Raw genomic sequence first — 17,914 nt, forward strand, 5'->3', positions numbered from 1 at the left:
GGTACAAGTATCTTTTTCAATCAGTGTTTTTGTGTCTTTTGGGTAGATACCTAGGAGTGGGATTGCTGGGTCGTAAGGAAGCTCCATGTTTAGCAAAAACTATAACTATTTTAAGGAATGTAATGCCTTAATCCAAGGAAGCCAGACATTCCAAACTATTAGAACGGCTATAACAGTCACTCAAAGGGGCATTTTTCAAAATGGCGACCTACTTCAGTTTTCTCTTTTCTCATTTCTGCTGTTTTTCAGACAGTTTTCCAACAGATTCTTAAAAAAAAAAAAAAAAACCTGCTGCTAGCAGCAGTTGGATTCTGGAAGAAGAGGAAAATGCAGCATTCCTAGACACCGCCTCTGTCAGAGGTACCAGGACGTCTAAAGCACTGGGTTTATCCACTGGCTACTAAATGCCAGAACGCATCTCTCTCTGTTCTCCATCGCAGCCCTAAGGGGAAGGAGCTAGAATCCTCCCATTTCTCAGTTCAGAGATCACAGCAGGGGCACCAAGCTGATGCTGTACAATTTTAACAAGCAAAATTTTGAGGAGTGCTGATGGTTGTTTGCTTGGTTTCTCCGATCTAACGCTGCCTCCCCGAGGTGGGCTTTACCTGGACAGCCTTCTCCTTCAGCGCCATCAGCTGAGCCTGGCTGAAGCCCCTCACGGCCCCCAGCAGCTCCACATTCCTGATGAACGTATCTTCCTCCATGCAGAGCAAGTCCTCAGGGGCCCAGCAGGCATTGGCTTCCGCCAGCCTGAAGATGTCCTCAGAAGAGGGGGCCAGGCCTCCGTGGCAACCTGGAGAAAGGGGAGGCACAGGGAGGGAACGGGGAAAGGAGAATTTCAGGAAAGGTGGGTCTGTTTCCCATTTCATTGAAATGAAATGAGTAATGTTCTTCTCCGCTTGGATTTATTTGCGAAAGAAAGTGTAGTTAGAAATGGAGAGAAATGGAGGTGGGGCTTCTGGCTCATTAACCGCTAATAAAATTGTGGAAATGTCAGCTTTTTTGCACAGCCACATGCACACAGTAGGAGCTTTGCAGCCGGACTGCAAATGGCTTGAAGGCATAGGAGTGGCTAGTGAACAATTCTAGCTTCAAATTCAAATTCCAAACCCCTTTTTTCCTTATCTATAAGACATCTGCTCCAGTCCCTAAGATCAGTTCCCTGAACGTCTCCCCAAAACATTGGTATCAATGTTGCCGGGCAACTGCTGATTGGAAGGTCAGAGGAGGACAACAGACCCCATTCAGGACAGGAAGGCCCGGGCACCTCTACCCTGGTCATCAAAGAACTCAAGAAACTACCAAGAGACAGAAAGGAGCAGGAAAACATGGAAATCAGCATTTTGGTGAGATTGTCAACACAGCCTGACAGAGGCAGCACCTGTCTTTAACCAGCGAACTCTCTAGAACCCTTAAAGAGATTCTGGGGACTGCTCAGTGAATGGGCCGCCACCCTCATGACATCATAGATGACTTCAACCATGGTGTGCTACAAAGGAAAATGTTTCAAAGATCATTTGGGGAATAAATGTGTTTGTTGCAGGAAAGCAAGCACAGACTGTCAATGATTATTATCTCAATGCGGCTTCTGACTCACTTTCCTCCTCCTGCCTGACACAGGTCTACACTCAATAGGTGTGTGATACCTACCAGTTATCAGATGTTTCCTACATGCGAGGCACTGTTCTGAATATGCTTTCAGGTTTTTAACCCATCGATCCTCACAATTACCTAGCCAAGGAGGCGTCTTCATTATCCCCATTTTACAGCGGACAGGAACAGAGAGGTTAAAGCACTTACCCAAAGTCACACAGCCAGCAAATAGCAGGCTCAAGGTTGAAATCCAGTCAGCCTGACCCCAGACCTGCAAATGCTTAAGCTACACAGCCATTTGGCCTCAAATTTAAAGATTTTAATTGTTTTGAAATGTTGTATATGTTCTCCCATTAAGCCTACTGGCCTGAGTAAGAAGTAAAGGAGGGCAGAGTAGGGTTCCAAATCACTTGACAACGGCGTAAGTCTTGGATCTATAGATCCTTGACATTCTACTGCCTGGCAAACATTTCCCCTACTCCCTTCACCAGGAGGCTTGTCGATGCAGGCTCGCAGTCAAAACACAGGCTCAGCTGCCCCAGGAACCCTCACCGAGGCTGCCGTCCAAGCCAATGGTGTCCAAGCGGGTGCACTCCTCACTGTTGTTCCGAACAGACTGAAAGACAGCCCAGAGGAATTCTCGGGGGAGCAGATGCCCAACCATCTTGCTCGCTGTTTGCTGAAGGATATCAGGAAACTGTGTGTAGGGGAGAAGATGAAAGAGAAGGAGCAAATAACGAGAGTCCATTAAGTCGATTTATATCAGAGTTTAAACTATAATGCTACTGACACTTTGGGTTTTCACCCTTTGTAGGAAATTCCCATATCAATGTCATCCCTAGACCAACCAACCTAGTCTCTAGAATCACAGCAGATGACACCAAACCTCAATAATAGTCTAGTTAATAATTTACCCATAAATTACTTTTCACCCATCAGATTTTCAAAAATAAAAATGAGGGCTCTCCCTGGTGGCACAGCGGGTTAAAGCACTGCACTAAGAAGCTAAAACCACTTCTGCATGAGTTCGATCCCCGCCTGCCCCGGAGGTGACCACATGGCGCCGCAGACCTCTCCTGACCCGCCCGCTGCTCCCCTCAGCAGTGTACTTCGTCGATCTGCCTGTTCTGCTCCCCACTCTGTCTCTGGTGAAGCCTCTCACTGCCCCTGAGCCTCTCACTCTCACATTTTAAAAAAAAATACAAGAACGTGTACAGGGGAGGTGGAGGATTTTTCAGAAAAGAGGAGAGAGAATCCGAAACAGTCTTGCCCTTGAGACAGGCTGAGGAACTAGAAACGTGGGGTGAAAGGGAGACTCGTTTTCCTCCTAGGGAGAGTTGGGGTTTTTTTTAACCTGTAACATGTTTTACTTGTTTTATTAAACATTTCATGCAGTAGAACAAAAAGCATAGGGAATACTGCAACGAAACACGCAGTCACCCACAGCCCAGCTTAAGAAATAAAACATCACACGTAAATTGGTAGCGGCTCCCTGCTTCGTCTCCCTCCTTCCTCAGATCAAATTCCCTGAATTTGATCACATTTGATCATCAGCCTTTCTCATGCATTTTTAAACCTCTCTTACACAACAGGATTTTTTTCTTGCAGGTGCTTAAAATTAATTTAACCAGTATCTTCCTTTACTTAGTATCCTACTACACACATCCACTGGCAAATCACTTTTATTTTACTGTGTTATGTTTTGGACATAAGACATCTGTCATTTTGAAAGCCGATTTTTTTTTTTTAATGTTAAGGATATACGTTTTGGTCTTTGCTGCTTATACTGCACCTCTGCACACCCAGAGGATGGCTTTTCCCTTGACTGGCCACTGGAATGTATACTGGGCCTGTGGGACCTGTATGACTGTGCTAAGTGCTCAGAACTTGTCAAGCAAACAAGGCGTGTGAGCTTTGCCGTATGAGTACACAGATGGGGCGTGGGCCGGGCTCAGGGGTCAGTGTGACTCTGGTTTGCCACATTCAGTCCTTCCCCACCCTCCCTCTACAGGGAGGAGACTGCTCCCTGCCCCAGGGAGGCTGGGCTTGGTCATGTGACTTGCTGTGGCCAACGGAAAGTGACAGCCAGCCCGGACCTTAAGAACTGCTCTTTTTTACACTTCCTCTTTTAGAGTTTTGCAGTGAGAAGGACAAGCTTCAGGTAGCCCCCGGCCCCAAAGGCAGATTTACAAAGCAGAACTGTCCCAGTGATCCTGAGACCAGTCAGCAAGAAATAAATGCTCACTGTTGCCACGTTTATGTGAGGCTGTGCCATGCAGCAAAAGAAGACTAATTCATGCTTCATTTCAGGGCTCCTGGTGTACACCATCTAAATCTTGGAGAGTTGTGCAAGCACAAGGCTCGATAATGATTTGTTCTGGATCAAACACTGGCATGAGTGACTGCACACGTGACACATATGTGCTCGTCTGCATAAGGCATGATGGCTGTTAGAGCCCTAATGTCCACGTATGTGGAAAGCACATGAAGAGCTAATGGTGGTAGTTAAACGACAGCTCCAGGGGTACGTGCATGTGCTAGGAGGCAGCAAGACCCAGAGTCCACTTAGCTGATGCTTCACTGTCTCTTGATGACGTGGAGTGAGAAACATCTGAGGCTTTGAGGCAGGGAAGAAATTTCCAAAATAACAAATTGGCAGAAAAACCAATGGAATTTAACTGACCACACTTTCTCTCCCTTTCCAATTCCTTCAACCTTCTAACAATAAAACCCAGAAGTACCTTTGTGGCAATAGAGCTTAAGTCATCTCCTGAGAAAAGTACTAGAAAGGGTCCCAAGTCCTTCGTTGTCTCAGCTGTCCAGTTCTGGGGGAGCCTAAGAGGAGATAATAAACAGTAAATCGAAAAATTGTTCTGTGGCCCTTGTCCCCCAGCATCCTTTTCTCTCAGAAACAGACTATCTCTTATCTGGGGAGGCTGTCGATCACTTCCTTCTCTAAGAAAATGGTCATGGGCTGACCAATGAGAGGCTTCCCTGTGCATTTTGATAGAACTGATAGAGGAAATCTTTCTTCTGATATCTCTAGCAGTTAGGAGGCTACTGGAAGCTATTCCTATCTCCAATAGAGAAAATAAAGACTTCATCAGGGAACACAAAGGAACAATCCTGATGATATAATTTGAGCTTCTGGATCCAGCCATGCCTGAAGTCCACACCTGGAGTTTTCCATTAAGCCCCATTTCTGAGCTCAACAAATCCCCATTTTTAGCTTGAACTGAATCACAGAAATTGTCACTTATTTTGCAGTGTTTCCTTCCTCTGCTTCCTCAATAGAATAGTAATGATATATTTGCTCCCTTCAAATTGCTGTAATAGTCTTTTCTTGCAGCAGGATAAAATTTCCTCTTGAACTTCACAGGATAATAACAGTCCTGAGTCAGAATCCACTCTTGTTCTCACTTATACCTCACTATGCATGTGAGGACCTCTAAAGGAGTTTCTGCCCAGTTACCAATGACAGCTCTTCTCCAGGACTGAGGCAAACCACTCTTCCCCAGTATCTCTTTGATTAAAAGCATTATTCCACTGGACAGTAAACTCCATGAGCACAGAGCCATATTTCTCTTACTAACCACTATATCTTCAGTCCTACTAACAGCAGCGGCCACATTCTCCTTACTAAGTGCCCACACTGTTGCAAGTTCTTTCTATGTATCAATGCATCTACTCATCACAGCGGCCCAATGGGGCTATCACTGTCCCATCCTACAGAAGCAAAACTAGCAGGCAAAAAACTGTTCTTTTTCTTCCCCCAGGCTACACAAACAGTAGATGATAGGAAATTTCAAACTCCAGGAGTCTGGGGACCACGTCCATGCTCTTAAACTCTAAATAAGAGCACAGTGCTTGAGGCACAGTCATTATTCCAAAAGACACTGCTTGTCTAACAGCTGACTAATAGCAGGACCCTACTCACACATCTGGTGTAACTTCAGAAATCCCTTCCTGGGAGAGAACAGCTCTACTTTTCCCCAGGAAACCCTCACTCAGCCACAGCTGGCTGTGCCTATATTACACTGTTACTATTTCATAAAAATAATACCTCCTTTGCATGTGTAAAGCACCACCTTCCCAAACTCTCTCCCTCTGCCTGTGCTGAGATGTATTGGTGACGTGAGGCCTGCAAACAGCTATTGTTCTCACTTCAGGGAAATGAGGGCCAAGAAGAAAGGTCATACTTCCAAAGAATGACTTGCCTCATCCTAAGCTAGAGAGTCTGTTCTGAGTGCAGGAGAGCCCAGGCTGTGTACCCTTCCCACACGCCCCACCTCACCCTAAAGCCAGGCCAGGCCCCTCCTCACCCATGCTGCTCCAGGAGTCTGAGCCTCACTGCGGCCTTCTGCTCTGGGCTGAGGCCTGGGCAGTCCCTGAGGCTATGCAGGGCGGTAGCCCAGGCCCTGGGGGACACTCCATGGTGGATGATGGCCGCCGGCAAGTGACAGAGAAGATTCCCCACGACATCCACGTCAAACTCATCAGCCACGGAATTATTCTGCAACCGACAAACAGAGCTTTGTGGCAGGATCCAGCCAGCTCAAGATCTAGATTCCTTAAAAGCATGGATTGCAAAGACCCCCATCTGAGTTGCTTCCCCTGCCACATGGTTAGTAGAGAAAACTGTTTTTACCCCAGGGAAGCAGGCCTCGAAACCATAGAGCAGGAGTGGAGCACTGAGCAGAGTCTGACTATCAAAATAGCACAAACTTAGGGCTCTCTCTCATGGCGCAATGGGTTAAAACACTGCACTATGAAGCTCTCCAAAGCCACTGCAGCACGAGTTCGATCCCCGGCCAGGGAGCTGACTCACATGGTGCAGCAGACCTCTACTGTCTCACCCTCTGTCTCACCTGCTGTATTTCAGTCAATCTGCCTGTTCTGTTCCCCACTCTGTCTCTGGTGAATCCTCTCACCCACCACAACTCTGGCCTGTACCCCAGTTCTATAATCACAAGTAATAAATAAATCTTTAAAAAAAAGAAAAGGCATAAACTTGTAAGAACAACACCTCCACATTTGTGTGGCCCTTGTACGCCTTCAAAGCTCTTTCTTAATGTGAAAAAAAAAGTACTGCTTATCGAGTGCTTACTATCCACCAGGTGCTCCTCTTAGTGTTACAGAGTCACTTCAGAGTCACTTTAAGAGGAAAGTGCTCGTAGTCACTTTGGAAAAATGAAGAAGCTGCCAGGTGAGGACTCAAGACTCACTCTGCACTGAGCAAGCCCTGCCTGCTCCAGCCCTTGAGAACTGCACTAAGAGGCATTACTGCTCCTGATTTATGGATGATGAGACGGAGCCTCAAGCAGAAGTGACCTGTCCACAGCCTCAGAGCCAGCCACTGGCAGGGGCATTTCTAGAACCCAGTCTCTGTGTACTGTGCTTGTTCAAGTCCCCCAGAGCAGTTCTGGAGATTCAGGCCCTGCACAGGCAATCTCCAGAACCAGTGGCCACAGCTGTCCCCACAGGGACTCTAGAACCAGCTTTGGGACCCACAGGCCGACTTCTGGCCATCTCAGCAAATCGAGATCACACCCATATCCCCTGAGGGGTCCCGAAGATGGCCACAGACATCCAGATGGGGGGGGGGTCACCCTGGAGGCTTCCTTACCAGGCACTGCAGTACTTTTCGGAGGACCAAACTCTTCTTATGGGAATCTAAAACCAACGAGTCCAACTGGCTCCTGCCCAGGCTGACCAGGAAGGGCACACACTGTGAGTCTGGGACAGAAGCCAGATAGCGAGCCCTGGAAAGAGACAGGACAAGGAAGGGAAACACCAGCTGCTCTGTATTTGCCCCCAAACCAAGTCCACTTGCTCAAGAGCTTATCTCAGGGGTTCTGTAAATGTCCTCCTCTGTGAGGTTCTGGCTTGTGGACAAGTAGCAAGCCTCCCATCCATCATGGTCTTATACTATGGGTGGGAACAAACTTTCCATCATGCTCCTCTTCTATGCCCAGTATCACTAGTTAGAGACTGGAATCTCTATAGCCAGATGCTGACTGACAGGCTGGTGAAGGGAACATGAGGAAAAAGGAAAGAAAAGCTAGAGAGACTGAAATAGAAAATGAGGAAGAAAGAGAAGATCTACCAGTCCCATCATCTCCAGTCCAGAATTCCCACTTAAGTTCTTGACCATATTTTCTCAAAAGGGGGCAATATCGCCCCTAGGGGGAAGAAAGTGGCACAGAGGGAGGGAAGGAGAGAAGATGTCTTAGTTGTTACATGACTTGGAGCCACCAAGATTCAACCCTAGTCAACAAAATCTTAATCCTTGAAGCACTCTCATTAGGAAGAAATGTTTTCTCTTGGGGAGACACTAACCAATGTCTCCCTAATGTGGGAAAAGGCAGCTCTATTCCCACAAGACCTATTCTCATGCCACTTGACTGTTCCAAACCCAAACCCAAAAATTCTTTTCCCCTCGATCGCCAAATCTGTCATTGCTCTCCTTAGTATTTCTCAAGTCTCTTCTTGCCTCTCCTTCCCTAGTACACCTGTCTATTTCTTCATGAACTCTTTCTGCAGACATCTGCAGAGCATCTATTGTACACCAGACACCATTCTGGGCCCCAGCTACAATCCCTGCTCTTAGGATACGTCCCTCCAAACTGGGGAAGAAACACAGAAGACAGTGAATTAAACAGGTCATTTCTGAGCGTGGCTTTTTAATGGAGAATGACGGTGGGGCAGCCAAGGGGACCTCTATTAAGACAGGACTATTTGAGCCAAAATATGGGTGACTGGAAGAAAACAGCCATGCCAAGGTCCAGGTGAGAAATGAGCTCCGGGCCCTCCCCCTCCAGCCAGGCCCCGCCTGCATGCTGTCCTACGTGAGCAGTGGTGACGACCTTCCTGAAACATAGATCTGAGCCCAGATCATGAGTGAGAGACCACGAGGTCACACAAGCCTCCCCTGATCTGCCCATGCCTCCCTTCTCCCAACTATCTGCAAATGCACATCACGCCTCCCACTGCGCACCCCTGTACCCACACTGCTGGACCCCCCCCCTCTCGACACCCCTCCTGGAATGTCTGTCTTGAACTCTGTCATTTTAATGCATGCTTTGAGTTTTGGTTCCATCTCTCTGAGCCCAAAGGAGACAGAGTCCCTGTTCTGTGTCCGTTACCCTTTCCTACGTAACTGCACCTGACTTTTTTGGAGAATCACCCCTTTACTTTAAGCCCTAGTGGTTGGGGTTGGGGTGGAGCCCACTTTACTCCTGGCTTTTAGGGTGCAATAAAGAACTAAACCAGCCAAAATTATTCACCCTCCCAACCCCCAGTGATTGGTCCAAAGAGAACAAATTGACCCAACCTAGGCCAACAGAGTCAAACCCAAAACCTTCACTAAAAGAATGGGAACAGAAAGTCTTTCCTTTCCCTGGTTATGAAGCTGGAAGATGTAACCTTGATCTGTCTGGAGCCATCAATGAAAAGTATCTTGCCTGACAGAGAGGCTGACAGAGGAAAACTGAGTCAGGAAACAGACAGATGGTATCATTTGAGCCCCTGGATCCAGCAATTAAGTTATCCTGAAAACTAGTGTATAGTAAGCACTCAAATATTTTTGAATGAATAAAGTCAGTAACACAAGAGAAAGAAGAGGGAAAGTAAAGAAAATGGAAAGAAACAGTCCACACCATGATGGAAAAGCAGGGCACCTCCCAGGCCCAAGTATCCACACATTCCGCAAGAAATTGCAATGGCTGGTATCAGCCCTGATGCCGCTGGAATCTGGAGGCAGCCCAGACGGGGCCTGCTTCATTAGCTTTCGCGTAGGCTTTGGTTTTAAAATAAGAAGGAAAAGCAGAAGCGTTTGTCTGAAATACCTACGTGGGGCCCTGCCTTTAAATCCTGGCCCTCAAGGGCTTACTTGTCAAAGGCCCGTTCCACTGTGCGGCTGGCCCAGGCCCTGTGCAGAGGGTCACTGTGGCTCACCAATCTTACTGCTGAGCCAGAAAGAGGGGTCCACATTCACTTACGGGAGTGCAGCCAAGAGGAAGGGCGGCAGAGAGGACCTGGCGGCCTCCCAGTATTTCCACGCCAAACAATTAACCTGGAAGAGTAAAGCGGTTCCAGGAATTTAGTCCAACAGCAGTAAGAGCAAAAGCAGATTTATCTTCTGCGTGTCAGGCACAACCCTGCATGTTTTGGTATGTTGACTCATTTCGTAGACACCCAAAGGTGCAGGTACCACTACTGTACCCGGTTTGCGGGTGAGAAAGCTGAGGTAACCACAGACATTCTGAGCGGGGGACAGGAGACTGTATCAAAACAGGGGTAGGAAGAGCTCACGGGACGATGGTGATGGTACATGGGTGAAGTGGTGGCGGGAATTTCTTGGGGACCACGCATGAGATGATAAGTCTCCAGTCTACATTGTGTAAAACTGAAGAATGATGTGAAAAATATATAAAAGAAAATTTCAAAAGAAAACAGAGTCAACCGCAAGATGAAGACAAAAATTCAGGTACAGAATGCTCACCACAGTTTTGTTTAGAGCTTCATGAAAGTGAGATGTTAACGTACTAAGCAGGTTGGCCGTTCAGTGGGTATGGCTAATTCATTCTAATTCACTCATTCTCACTGCGTACATGAGCACACCAAAATCTGAGCCTGTAAATGCTGCAAGATTATTAAATCAACACGCCAGACAACCAGTCACAACCAACTCAGCGTTAAGTTGCGGCCGATCGTACCTTCTCCTGTCTCCGCTTCCACACTGTCTGTGGGTGAGCTCTCCTCACCACTTCCAGTTTAGTGCTGCTTTTCTTCAAACAACTTTTGCTCAAATAAACTCCTGGGTCTCTCTTTTACCAGAGATATACCCTTAATGAACTCCAGTTTAGTATTGGTTAAGTAAATTATGGCACAGCCATACAATGGAATACAATACCACAATTTTGTTTCAACGAGGTAGATTTATGGATATTAACATGAACTGATGTTCACACCCTATTAGACATGTGTATTCCTAAAGTGAAACAAAATAATGTGCTTATTATGAGCTCATTTTCCTCTTTTAAATTACAGATCTACACATATTATTTTTACAACTCTGAGTGTCAATAGCAAAAGTTCCTGTGTGGTTACCTCTGGGCCTGAGATTCTCAGCCTCAGCACAGCTGATGTTTGGGCCAGTGAACTCTGCTGTGGGCCTGTCCTGCACTGTGGAATGCCAAAGCAGCCCCCCAAGCTCTACCCTATCCTCTCATGGCCCCTGCACCTCTGGCCTGTACCCCAGTTCTGTATAAATAAAAAAATAATAAATCTTTATTTAAAAAAAGAAGAAGAAAAAGAAACTTGGATACTTAGAGCATTCTACGAAGGAAATTGAGAAGCCCTGACTCAAGACATGGCCCCACATCATCATTGCGTCTGAATAATCCTGGCATAAATAGCCTCAGACGCCCGTCAATCCAGGCTGCCGGGGAAGGGAAAGAGAATGAGAAGCAGGAAAACTCTGTCAGGTACCTGATACGGTGAAAGCAGCAAGAGACTGTTCTCAAAATAATGGAAATGAGCCATAAAGAAGTCTGGGCTCATGGACTCGATGTGGGAACACGTCACGCCTTTGACCAGCTGCCCTGTGCTGTAAAACAAGACAAGGGACCCGGGAAGAGAAGGGAGTCGGGAAGGGGGAGGACAGGCGTGCAAGAGAAGGCAGACTCGTCGGTCTCGGGCTGCAGGTGGGGCCATCCAGTGCCCCTCCTGGCTGGGGAGGCTCCCCGGGGAGCGTCAGCCCAGGTCCAGGTACACGGTCCCACCTCAGGAGCTCCTCCGGCCTTGGTGTTGCCTCTGACAGCAGCTTATACAGGAACAAGGCCTGAGGAAAGAGAGTCCCCCTCACCATGAGGATCACAGGCTGTGCCCAGCACGGTGAGGCTCTAACATGGAGGAACCGGGATCCCATTTTACAGATGGGAAAATGGAGGCTTCCCAAGCCATGTGACTAACCCAGGGCTCCCCATGGCTAAGTGGCAGAGCAAGGATCCGAACTGGGGTCTGAACAATGCCAGCCCCTCACACGCACCCGGCACACCCGCCCCAGGTGACTCCCTCTGCTCCACTCTGAGCTGGGCGAGAGCAAAACCCCTGGTCCCAGAGCTGGAGGTCAGAGCAAGAAGTCTGCTTCCTGCGCTGTATGAAGCTCCTGACCAGCTGAGGACCCTCCGGAACCCTGTTTCCAAGCCCATCCGCTGGCTCTTGAACACAGATGCCCCTGGATAAACACACCAGGGTGAGCTGGAGAGCAGTGACCTCTAGCAGCACCTGCAGGCAGCGGTGTTTGTTTTAAGGAATGTAATTTTACCAAGTACCTAACTTGCAGACACGATCAGGTAAAGATTTTGTCTAGTTTATAGACTCTAAGCATTGAACATATTCCGGGAACAGAATAAATTATGGCATTAGGCAGAGGCACCTGAGACCTACAGAGAGGCCCAGAGTGGCAGGGGGTAAGTTCCTGACCCTCTGTGTGTGACCCCAGATTCCTCCAGCCCAGGGTCAAGGTCAGGGCCCATGAGCCACACAACCCTCCAGTCTTGCTTGCCTGACTCAGGAAATGGCTGTTGCATTCCACACAAAGGGTCAGGGAAAAAACAAATCTTGCAGGCAGAACTGCAAGAGGTAGATCTGAGGCATCCAGGAGGGGAGGGGGAAGAAGTGAAAACAGGGAGGGAAGAGCACAGGGGACTATGGTGATGGGTCGTAGGCGGGGGGGCCTACTGCGGTGGTGGGAGAACTACAGGGACTACCCCAGAGAGGGGGACTCAAATATTGTGCCAAAATGAACAATGTAAGAAAATATTAAAAAATAATCATAATAATTGGCCCTCCCTGGTGGCTCAGTGGGTTAAAGCACTGCACTAAGAAGCTGAAACCACTTCCGCATGAGTTCGATTCCCGCCTGCTCCGGAGGTGACCACATGGTGTGGCAGACCTCTCCTGACCCGCCCGCTGCTCCCCTCAGCAGTGTACTTCCTTAATCTGCCTGTTCTGCTCCCCACTCTGTCTTTGGTGAAGTCTTTCGCCACCCCTGAGTCTTTGGCCTGTACCCCAGTTCTGTATGCACAAATAAATAAATCTTTAAAAAAAAAATAAACATAATAAATTAAAATTAAATCTCCAAAAAGAATCTCTTAATTCTTATGTAACAACTTATTATTTTAATACCATTATATTAAAAGGGAAAGAAAGTGTTTGCACTGTGATAGCTTCCTTGTGTTTCTGTAAAATCAAATACCCCTTGAAAGGCCTTGCTGTGGCTAAAAGACAATGACACCAAGGAGAACTGACTGGATGAAAAAGAAGTCAGGAAAAGTCCTATGGCCGTGCACACACCGGCCTCCGCAGGGCCACATTTACTGCTCCACATACCACCCACCCACGAGCACGGCCATTGCCAGTCACATCTGACATCCCTGCTCCCCAGGACAATTTATCTCCATTTTGCCCTTGGGAACACGGAGACCAGGTGAGAAGTCACTTCCCCAAAACTAACAATGACAGCTTCTGAATTCACATCCGGGGCCTTGCCCAACTTCTTCACCCTACCTCTGAGTCCAATCACCCGGAAATAAACATTTTTACCAAGTTAACCTTAAAACAGACCTTTCCCAGAAGACAGTCCAATCCCCTCCCTGGTGGCACAGCGGGTTAAAGCACAGCACTACAAAGCCAAAGCCACTTCAGCACGAGTTCAATTCCCAGCCAGGGATTAATCCACATGGCGCAGCAGACCTCTCCTGACCCGCCCGCTGCTCCCCTCAGCAGTGTACTTCGTCAGTCAGCCTGTTCTGCTCCCAACTCTGTCTCTGGTGAATCCGCTCATTTCCCCCTGCACTTCTGGCCTGTACCCCAGTTCTGTATGCATAAATAAATAAATCTTAAAAAAAAAAAAAAAGGAGAAGAAGAAGACAATCCAAGATCCAGGTGTGTTCTGTGGGGGTCGTGGTCATACCTGACTCCACCGAAGCTCCTTTTCTTTCAGGACTGTGAGGTTGAGTCCAGGTTCCCGCCATAAATCAAAAAGAGACACTTCTTTAAAGAAAGCCCCTTGGATTTCCACAATACCAGAGGCAGAATCTTCTGCTTCAATCATCTGCCAAAAGTGAGGAGAAACCTTGGAGGTGCTGAATGGAGCTCTGAGGTAGGCCCAGGCACTGGTCAAAGGCTTCTGGGCCATAAAACCATCAGGTTGCTTGGAAACCTGACAAGGTGGGCACCGTCCTTCACCCCATATTACAGGTAAGGAAGCTGAGGGTGGATTAATTGGCTAAAGGCATGAGATTCAAGTCAAGTCGGTCATATCCCAAAACCCACGCTCCTGATTTTACCTGCATGTGTCGCTGTTCTCTGCAAGGTGTTGCTGGTGCGTTAGGCCAAACACCCTGGGGTTTGCTTTCTTTACTGATTCTGTCATTGGACCTCACAGGTCAGATGGTAAAGGCAGCCCCACCCCAGGCTAGAACAGGAAGAAAGTGCGACTCTGGGAGCTTTCGAGAGCAGCTGGGAAAACTGACTTTTAAAACATTATCATATTAGGAAACCTACTCTAGGAAACATCTTCCAGGGCCTTCTGCCCCCGGCTCTGGGAAGGGCCCAAAGGCCTCGTTCTGAGGAGGGCGGGTGGGCTCCGGAGAAAGGCTTCACCTGGGCAAGGGCCTGGAGTCACAGAAGCCCAAAACCACACCCGAGGGAGCCAAGCGTTTTCGCTCACCTTTCTGAGGATCCCCTGCTGCTGCGCAGGGGACAGGTCTGGCACGTGCCGCGCGACTGAGCTTCTCAGCACCTGCGCGAGCCCCGCGCGCTCCGCTCCGTAGAAGGCCTGCGCGCCCACGCCGGCCAGCAGCGCGCCCACCTGGCTGAGGTTGTGGACGGACCAGGACGGCGCCTGCGGAGACAGAGCAGGCTCTGCCTGGGAGCTTCCGGCCCCGCGGCACGCCGGGCAGGGGGCGCCCCAAGGGAAGGGGGTGCAGAGCGCAGGTCACCCCCGACCTGCCCTGGTTCTCCCTGGGGAATCACTGCGCTGCACGAAGCCACAGCACAAACATCAAGAATCTGAACCTCCTGCACCCGGGTGACAGGATGGGTTTCACAGCTGAGTGTGGACTGAAATTGAGGAGACAGCAGAATTTTAGGGTTCAAGTTTCTGGAGCCCATTCTGCGGGGCTGCCCCACAGGGGCGGTGCAGAGGATGAACCTCTCCCTGCAGCCCAAGAGTGGGATAAATGAGTGTGGGCCCCAAGCCCAGGATGAGGGACATATACGCAGGGCCTCCTGGATGCACCCCACAAAGGGCTCTCCAACACAGCCAGAGCTCCCCACTATGTCATTTGGGGCCAGGCCCTCTGGGTGCTAACCCTCATAATCCCTGCAGCCACTCTGGAAAACATGCTGCTATAACCCCCACCTTACAGGTGGGAACTGAGAAGAGAGAAGGTAAGCGGATCATCCAGGACCCCAAAGCCAGGGCCAGTCCGCTGAGGCCCTCCTGCTTACTGGTCGGCTGGCCCTGCCGTGTGTGTACAACCGGCCAGGGGTCCCCCCACATTGAAAAGAGCACAAAGCTCCAACTCACCTTCTCATGGGCAAAGTATTTGGCAGACAAGACAAGCATCTGGCTCTTGGTCCAGCCAGAGACCTGGTTGAGGGTGGAGATGGCGGCTCGCACAGCCTCAGGGGATAGCGACTCCAGCTGAGAGAGGCTCAAGCCCACCACCGCATCCGACAAGGAGCCCAGGGCCTCGCTGAGCGTCTGGTTCTCCATGGCAATGTCCAGGAGTTCGGCCTTGAGCTGGGGGGAGCAAGCTGGAATGAGATAGAGGGCAAGCCAGTTTGGGGGCTCCCTCTGACTGCACCCTGGGGTAAGGATGGGCCCCGCCACCCCCAGAAAATGAGTGGACCCCATTGACACGCCTGTTCTTGGCCTTCACATGTCTCCAACTCAAGTTATGCTTCAGTTCATTATCATTTGTTACTAAGTCAACTGTAGGGCTGAGCAAGTGGAAATGTTGTTCATTTCATCCTTAACTCCATCACACTCTTAGTCCCTGTCTTCTTGTTGTGCCCTTGAACTCTAGATCCAAGCATGGGACTATTTTTCTTTCATGAAATATGCAGGACCACTGGAGCAGCTGGACTGCAATCCAGACCCCTAACTATGTCATGTCTCCTCCTGGGCATCAATTATGATAACACACAATCTGCACAAAAATATTTCTCAACAGTTACAACTAAGAGTAATAAAAAACAAAGTCTCCTGAAAATCCACCCTCGTAAAAATGACTGTAATTAGCAATTGGGTGTACATATGGGACTTCTTGTGCCTTTATAAGTAAGCACTGCATAAATAAACTAGAGCATGTAGATTTTATGTAGTTGTAATATAAACAGAACTTCAATTTTCGGCTCTGTTTGCTTTTCAATTAAAAAAATAAGTCTTCACGTTGCTGGGCTCACCTTAATTACTTTACTCTAGTATGCCTGGTTAGTCTAGGTAAGGGTTTCCCAGCTGCTTCAGTGGAGGTGATAAACTCATCCACTGTACCATGCCTTGGGTATGGAAAAACCAGACAGGCTCCTGTTCCCTTTTTCGCACCTGAATTCCCATGAACAGTTAATTCCTATCAGAGCAGGGCGGCACGTGTTGGAATGTCCGCTAGGGGGCAGCAAGGTGATGTACAGAAAAAAGTCGCGGGAGGCTGGTTCTGCAGATTGAGCCACACCCCGTCCCTGGGAGCGGGCTCCCCACCTCGCTGGAGGGAAGGAAAGGTGTCGAGAAGCAGTTCTCAGAAGTGACTCTTGACCAGCAGCTTCGGCATCACCTGGGAACTTGCTAGAAACACAGATTCTCAGACTCCATCCCAGACCTGCAGAGCCTGACACTGATCTGTATTTAACCAGCCCTCTGAGAGTTCAACGCACCCTCAGAACCAGAGCGGTAAAATCCCAGGGAGTTCCTTGAGCTTGCTGGGGAGAGATTCTTTTACTGGAAAACAAAAATATTCACAGACCCAGAAAATAGCTATTATGTCAAAGGGGACTGGCGAGTTGATGCTTAGGTGTGAAAGACCGCTGTGGAGTGATTGACAGCATCAAAATTTTCTTCAACATTACTCTCATGTCATCTTTTCAGAACAAAAAAAAAAATGAGAAGGACCAAAAGAAGTGAGAGATTTGGGGCAGAACTGAGACTTTAAGAGAAGAAAGGCGAGATGGTGTGGGAGAGGGGAGAGGGCCAGTTCTGGATGAGCCGCTGCGTCTGAGCCCTGGCCCAGGACCTCAGAAAACGCGCTCTAGTCAGGTCATAGTCCTGCGATTATCTGAGACGCTTTTAAAACACATCCTACCCAGGCCACCCCTACCCCCACCCCCCACCCTACCCCACCCCACCCCATCCCCAGAGCAGTAACACAGGACCTGTGGGAGTGGGGGTGTGAAAGGGAGCTAACAGTGTGGGTGTGAGGCCCATGCTGCATCTTCTTGTGATTCCAGGCACGGCTGCCAGACCAGCGGCTTCAGCTCTCCTGGAAACTGCTAGAAATGCACCTTCAGCCCCCTTGCTGACCAACTAAATCAGAATTTGTATTTAAGATCCCCAGGCAATATTTAAGGCACATTGAAGTCTGAGGCAGCTGCTCTGATAGAATTGTGGTCTGTCTCAGGCTCTTTCCAACACTGTCTTTTGGCCATTTCTTCCCATTTTCAAGTTCCTCCCGGTACAGGAGTCACCTCCTGCTGAGGCTGCGCCCCGCACCCCACTCCCGCCCCCAGCCCTGATTAACCCTGGCTAACAGTGAGTTTGCTCTCAAAGGCCAGGCAAGCCTGTTCTTTGCGCTTCTCTAACTGGTGATGCTGAGGCACCCCAGGGCCCTGGTTCCATCAGCACCTTCTGGACTCCAGCCTGGAAGCCCCTCAGATGGCCACACTTGATCATCTGGTGGAGAAGGACCTGAGCCACGGCAGGATCCAGCAACTCCAAGTCATCGTAGAAACAAACCAGTAGACCCAGCCTGTGGGGAGACAGAAGGGGTGTTGGTGGCAGGCACAGAGGGAGGGCGCTCAACCCCCACAGCACCCCAGTCAGAAGCTAGGTCAAGATCACAGGCAGGTGCTGCCCTAAGCCTTTACCTGAATTACCTCATCACAACCCCCTCAGGGTAAGGGGGCTCATTACACCCAAGTCACAGAAGGGCTAACTGAGGCTGGGGAGCTCAACTGACTTGCCCAGCGCTGGGGGTGGAGCTGGGACTTCAATCTAGAACCATCCAGCTCCACCATCTCCTCCTCGTGGGACAGT

At 49.1% G+C, this 17,914-nt stretch overlaps 1 protein-coding gene across 1 annotated transcript in view; it reads right to left on the reverse strand.

Annotated features, from left to right (window-relative positions):
- The window catches only part of OTOA (otoancorin), a 43,515-nt gene that overhangs the window by 14,533 nt on the left and 11,068 nt on the right, over positions 1–17,914 (reverse strand). Inside the window, exons 11-22 of the mRNA XM_004691717.1 lie at positions 17,504–17,627; positions 15,194–15,409; positions 14,333–14,506; positions 13,574–13,714; positions 11,379–11,437; positions 11,086–11,203; positions 9,594–9,667; positions 7,220–7,355; positions 5,916–6,106; positions 4,335–4,428; positions 2,190–2,290; positions 606–822 (exon numbers count right to left, since the gene is read on the reverse strand). Of these exons, the coding sequence (XP_004691774.1) occupies positions 606–822; positions 2,190–2,290; positions 4,335–4,428; positions 5,916–6,106; positions 7,220–7,355; positions 9,594–9,667; positions 11,086–11,203; positions 11,379–11,437; positions 13,574–13,714; positions 14,333–14,506; positions 15,194–15,409; positions 17,504–17,627 (1,645 nt within the window). The remainder of the gene's footprint in view (positions 1–605; positions 823–2,189; positions 2,291–4,334; positions 4,429–5,915; positions 6,107–7,219; positions 7,356–9,593; positions 9,668–11,085; positions 11,204–11,378; positions 11,438–13,573; positions 13,715–14,332; positions 14,507–15,193; positions 15,410–17,503; positions 17,628–17,914) is intronic.

Source organism: Condylura cristata, unplaced genomic scaffold, assembly GCF_000260355.1.
Source record: "Condylura cristata isolate star-nosed mole 26May11 unplaced genomic scaffold, ConCri1.0 scaffold00032, whole genome shotgun sequence".
Taxonomy (NCBI): domain Eukaryota; kingdom Metazoa; phylum Chordata; class Mammalia; order Eulipotyphla; family Talpidae; genus Condylura; species Condylura cristata.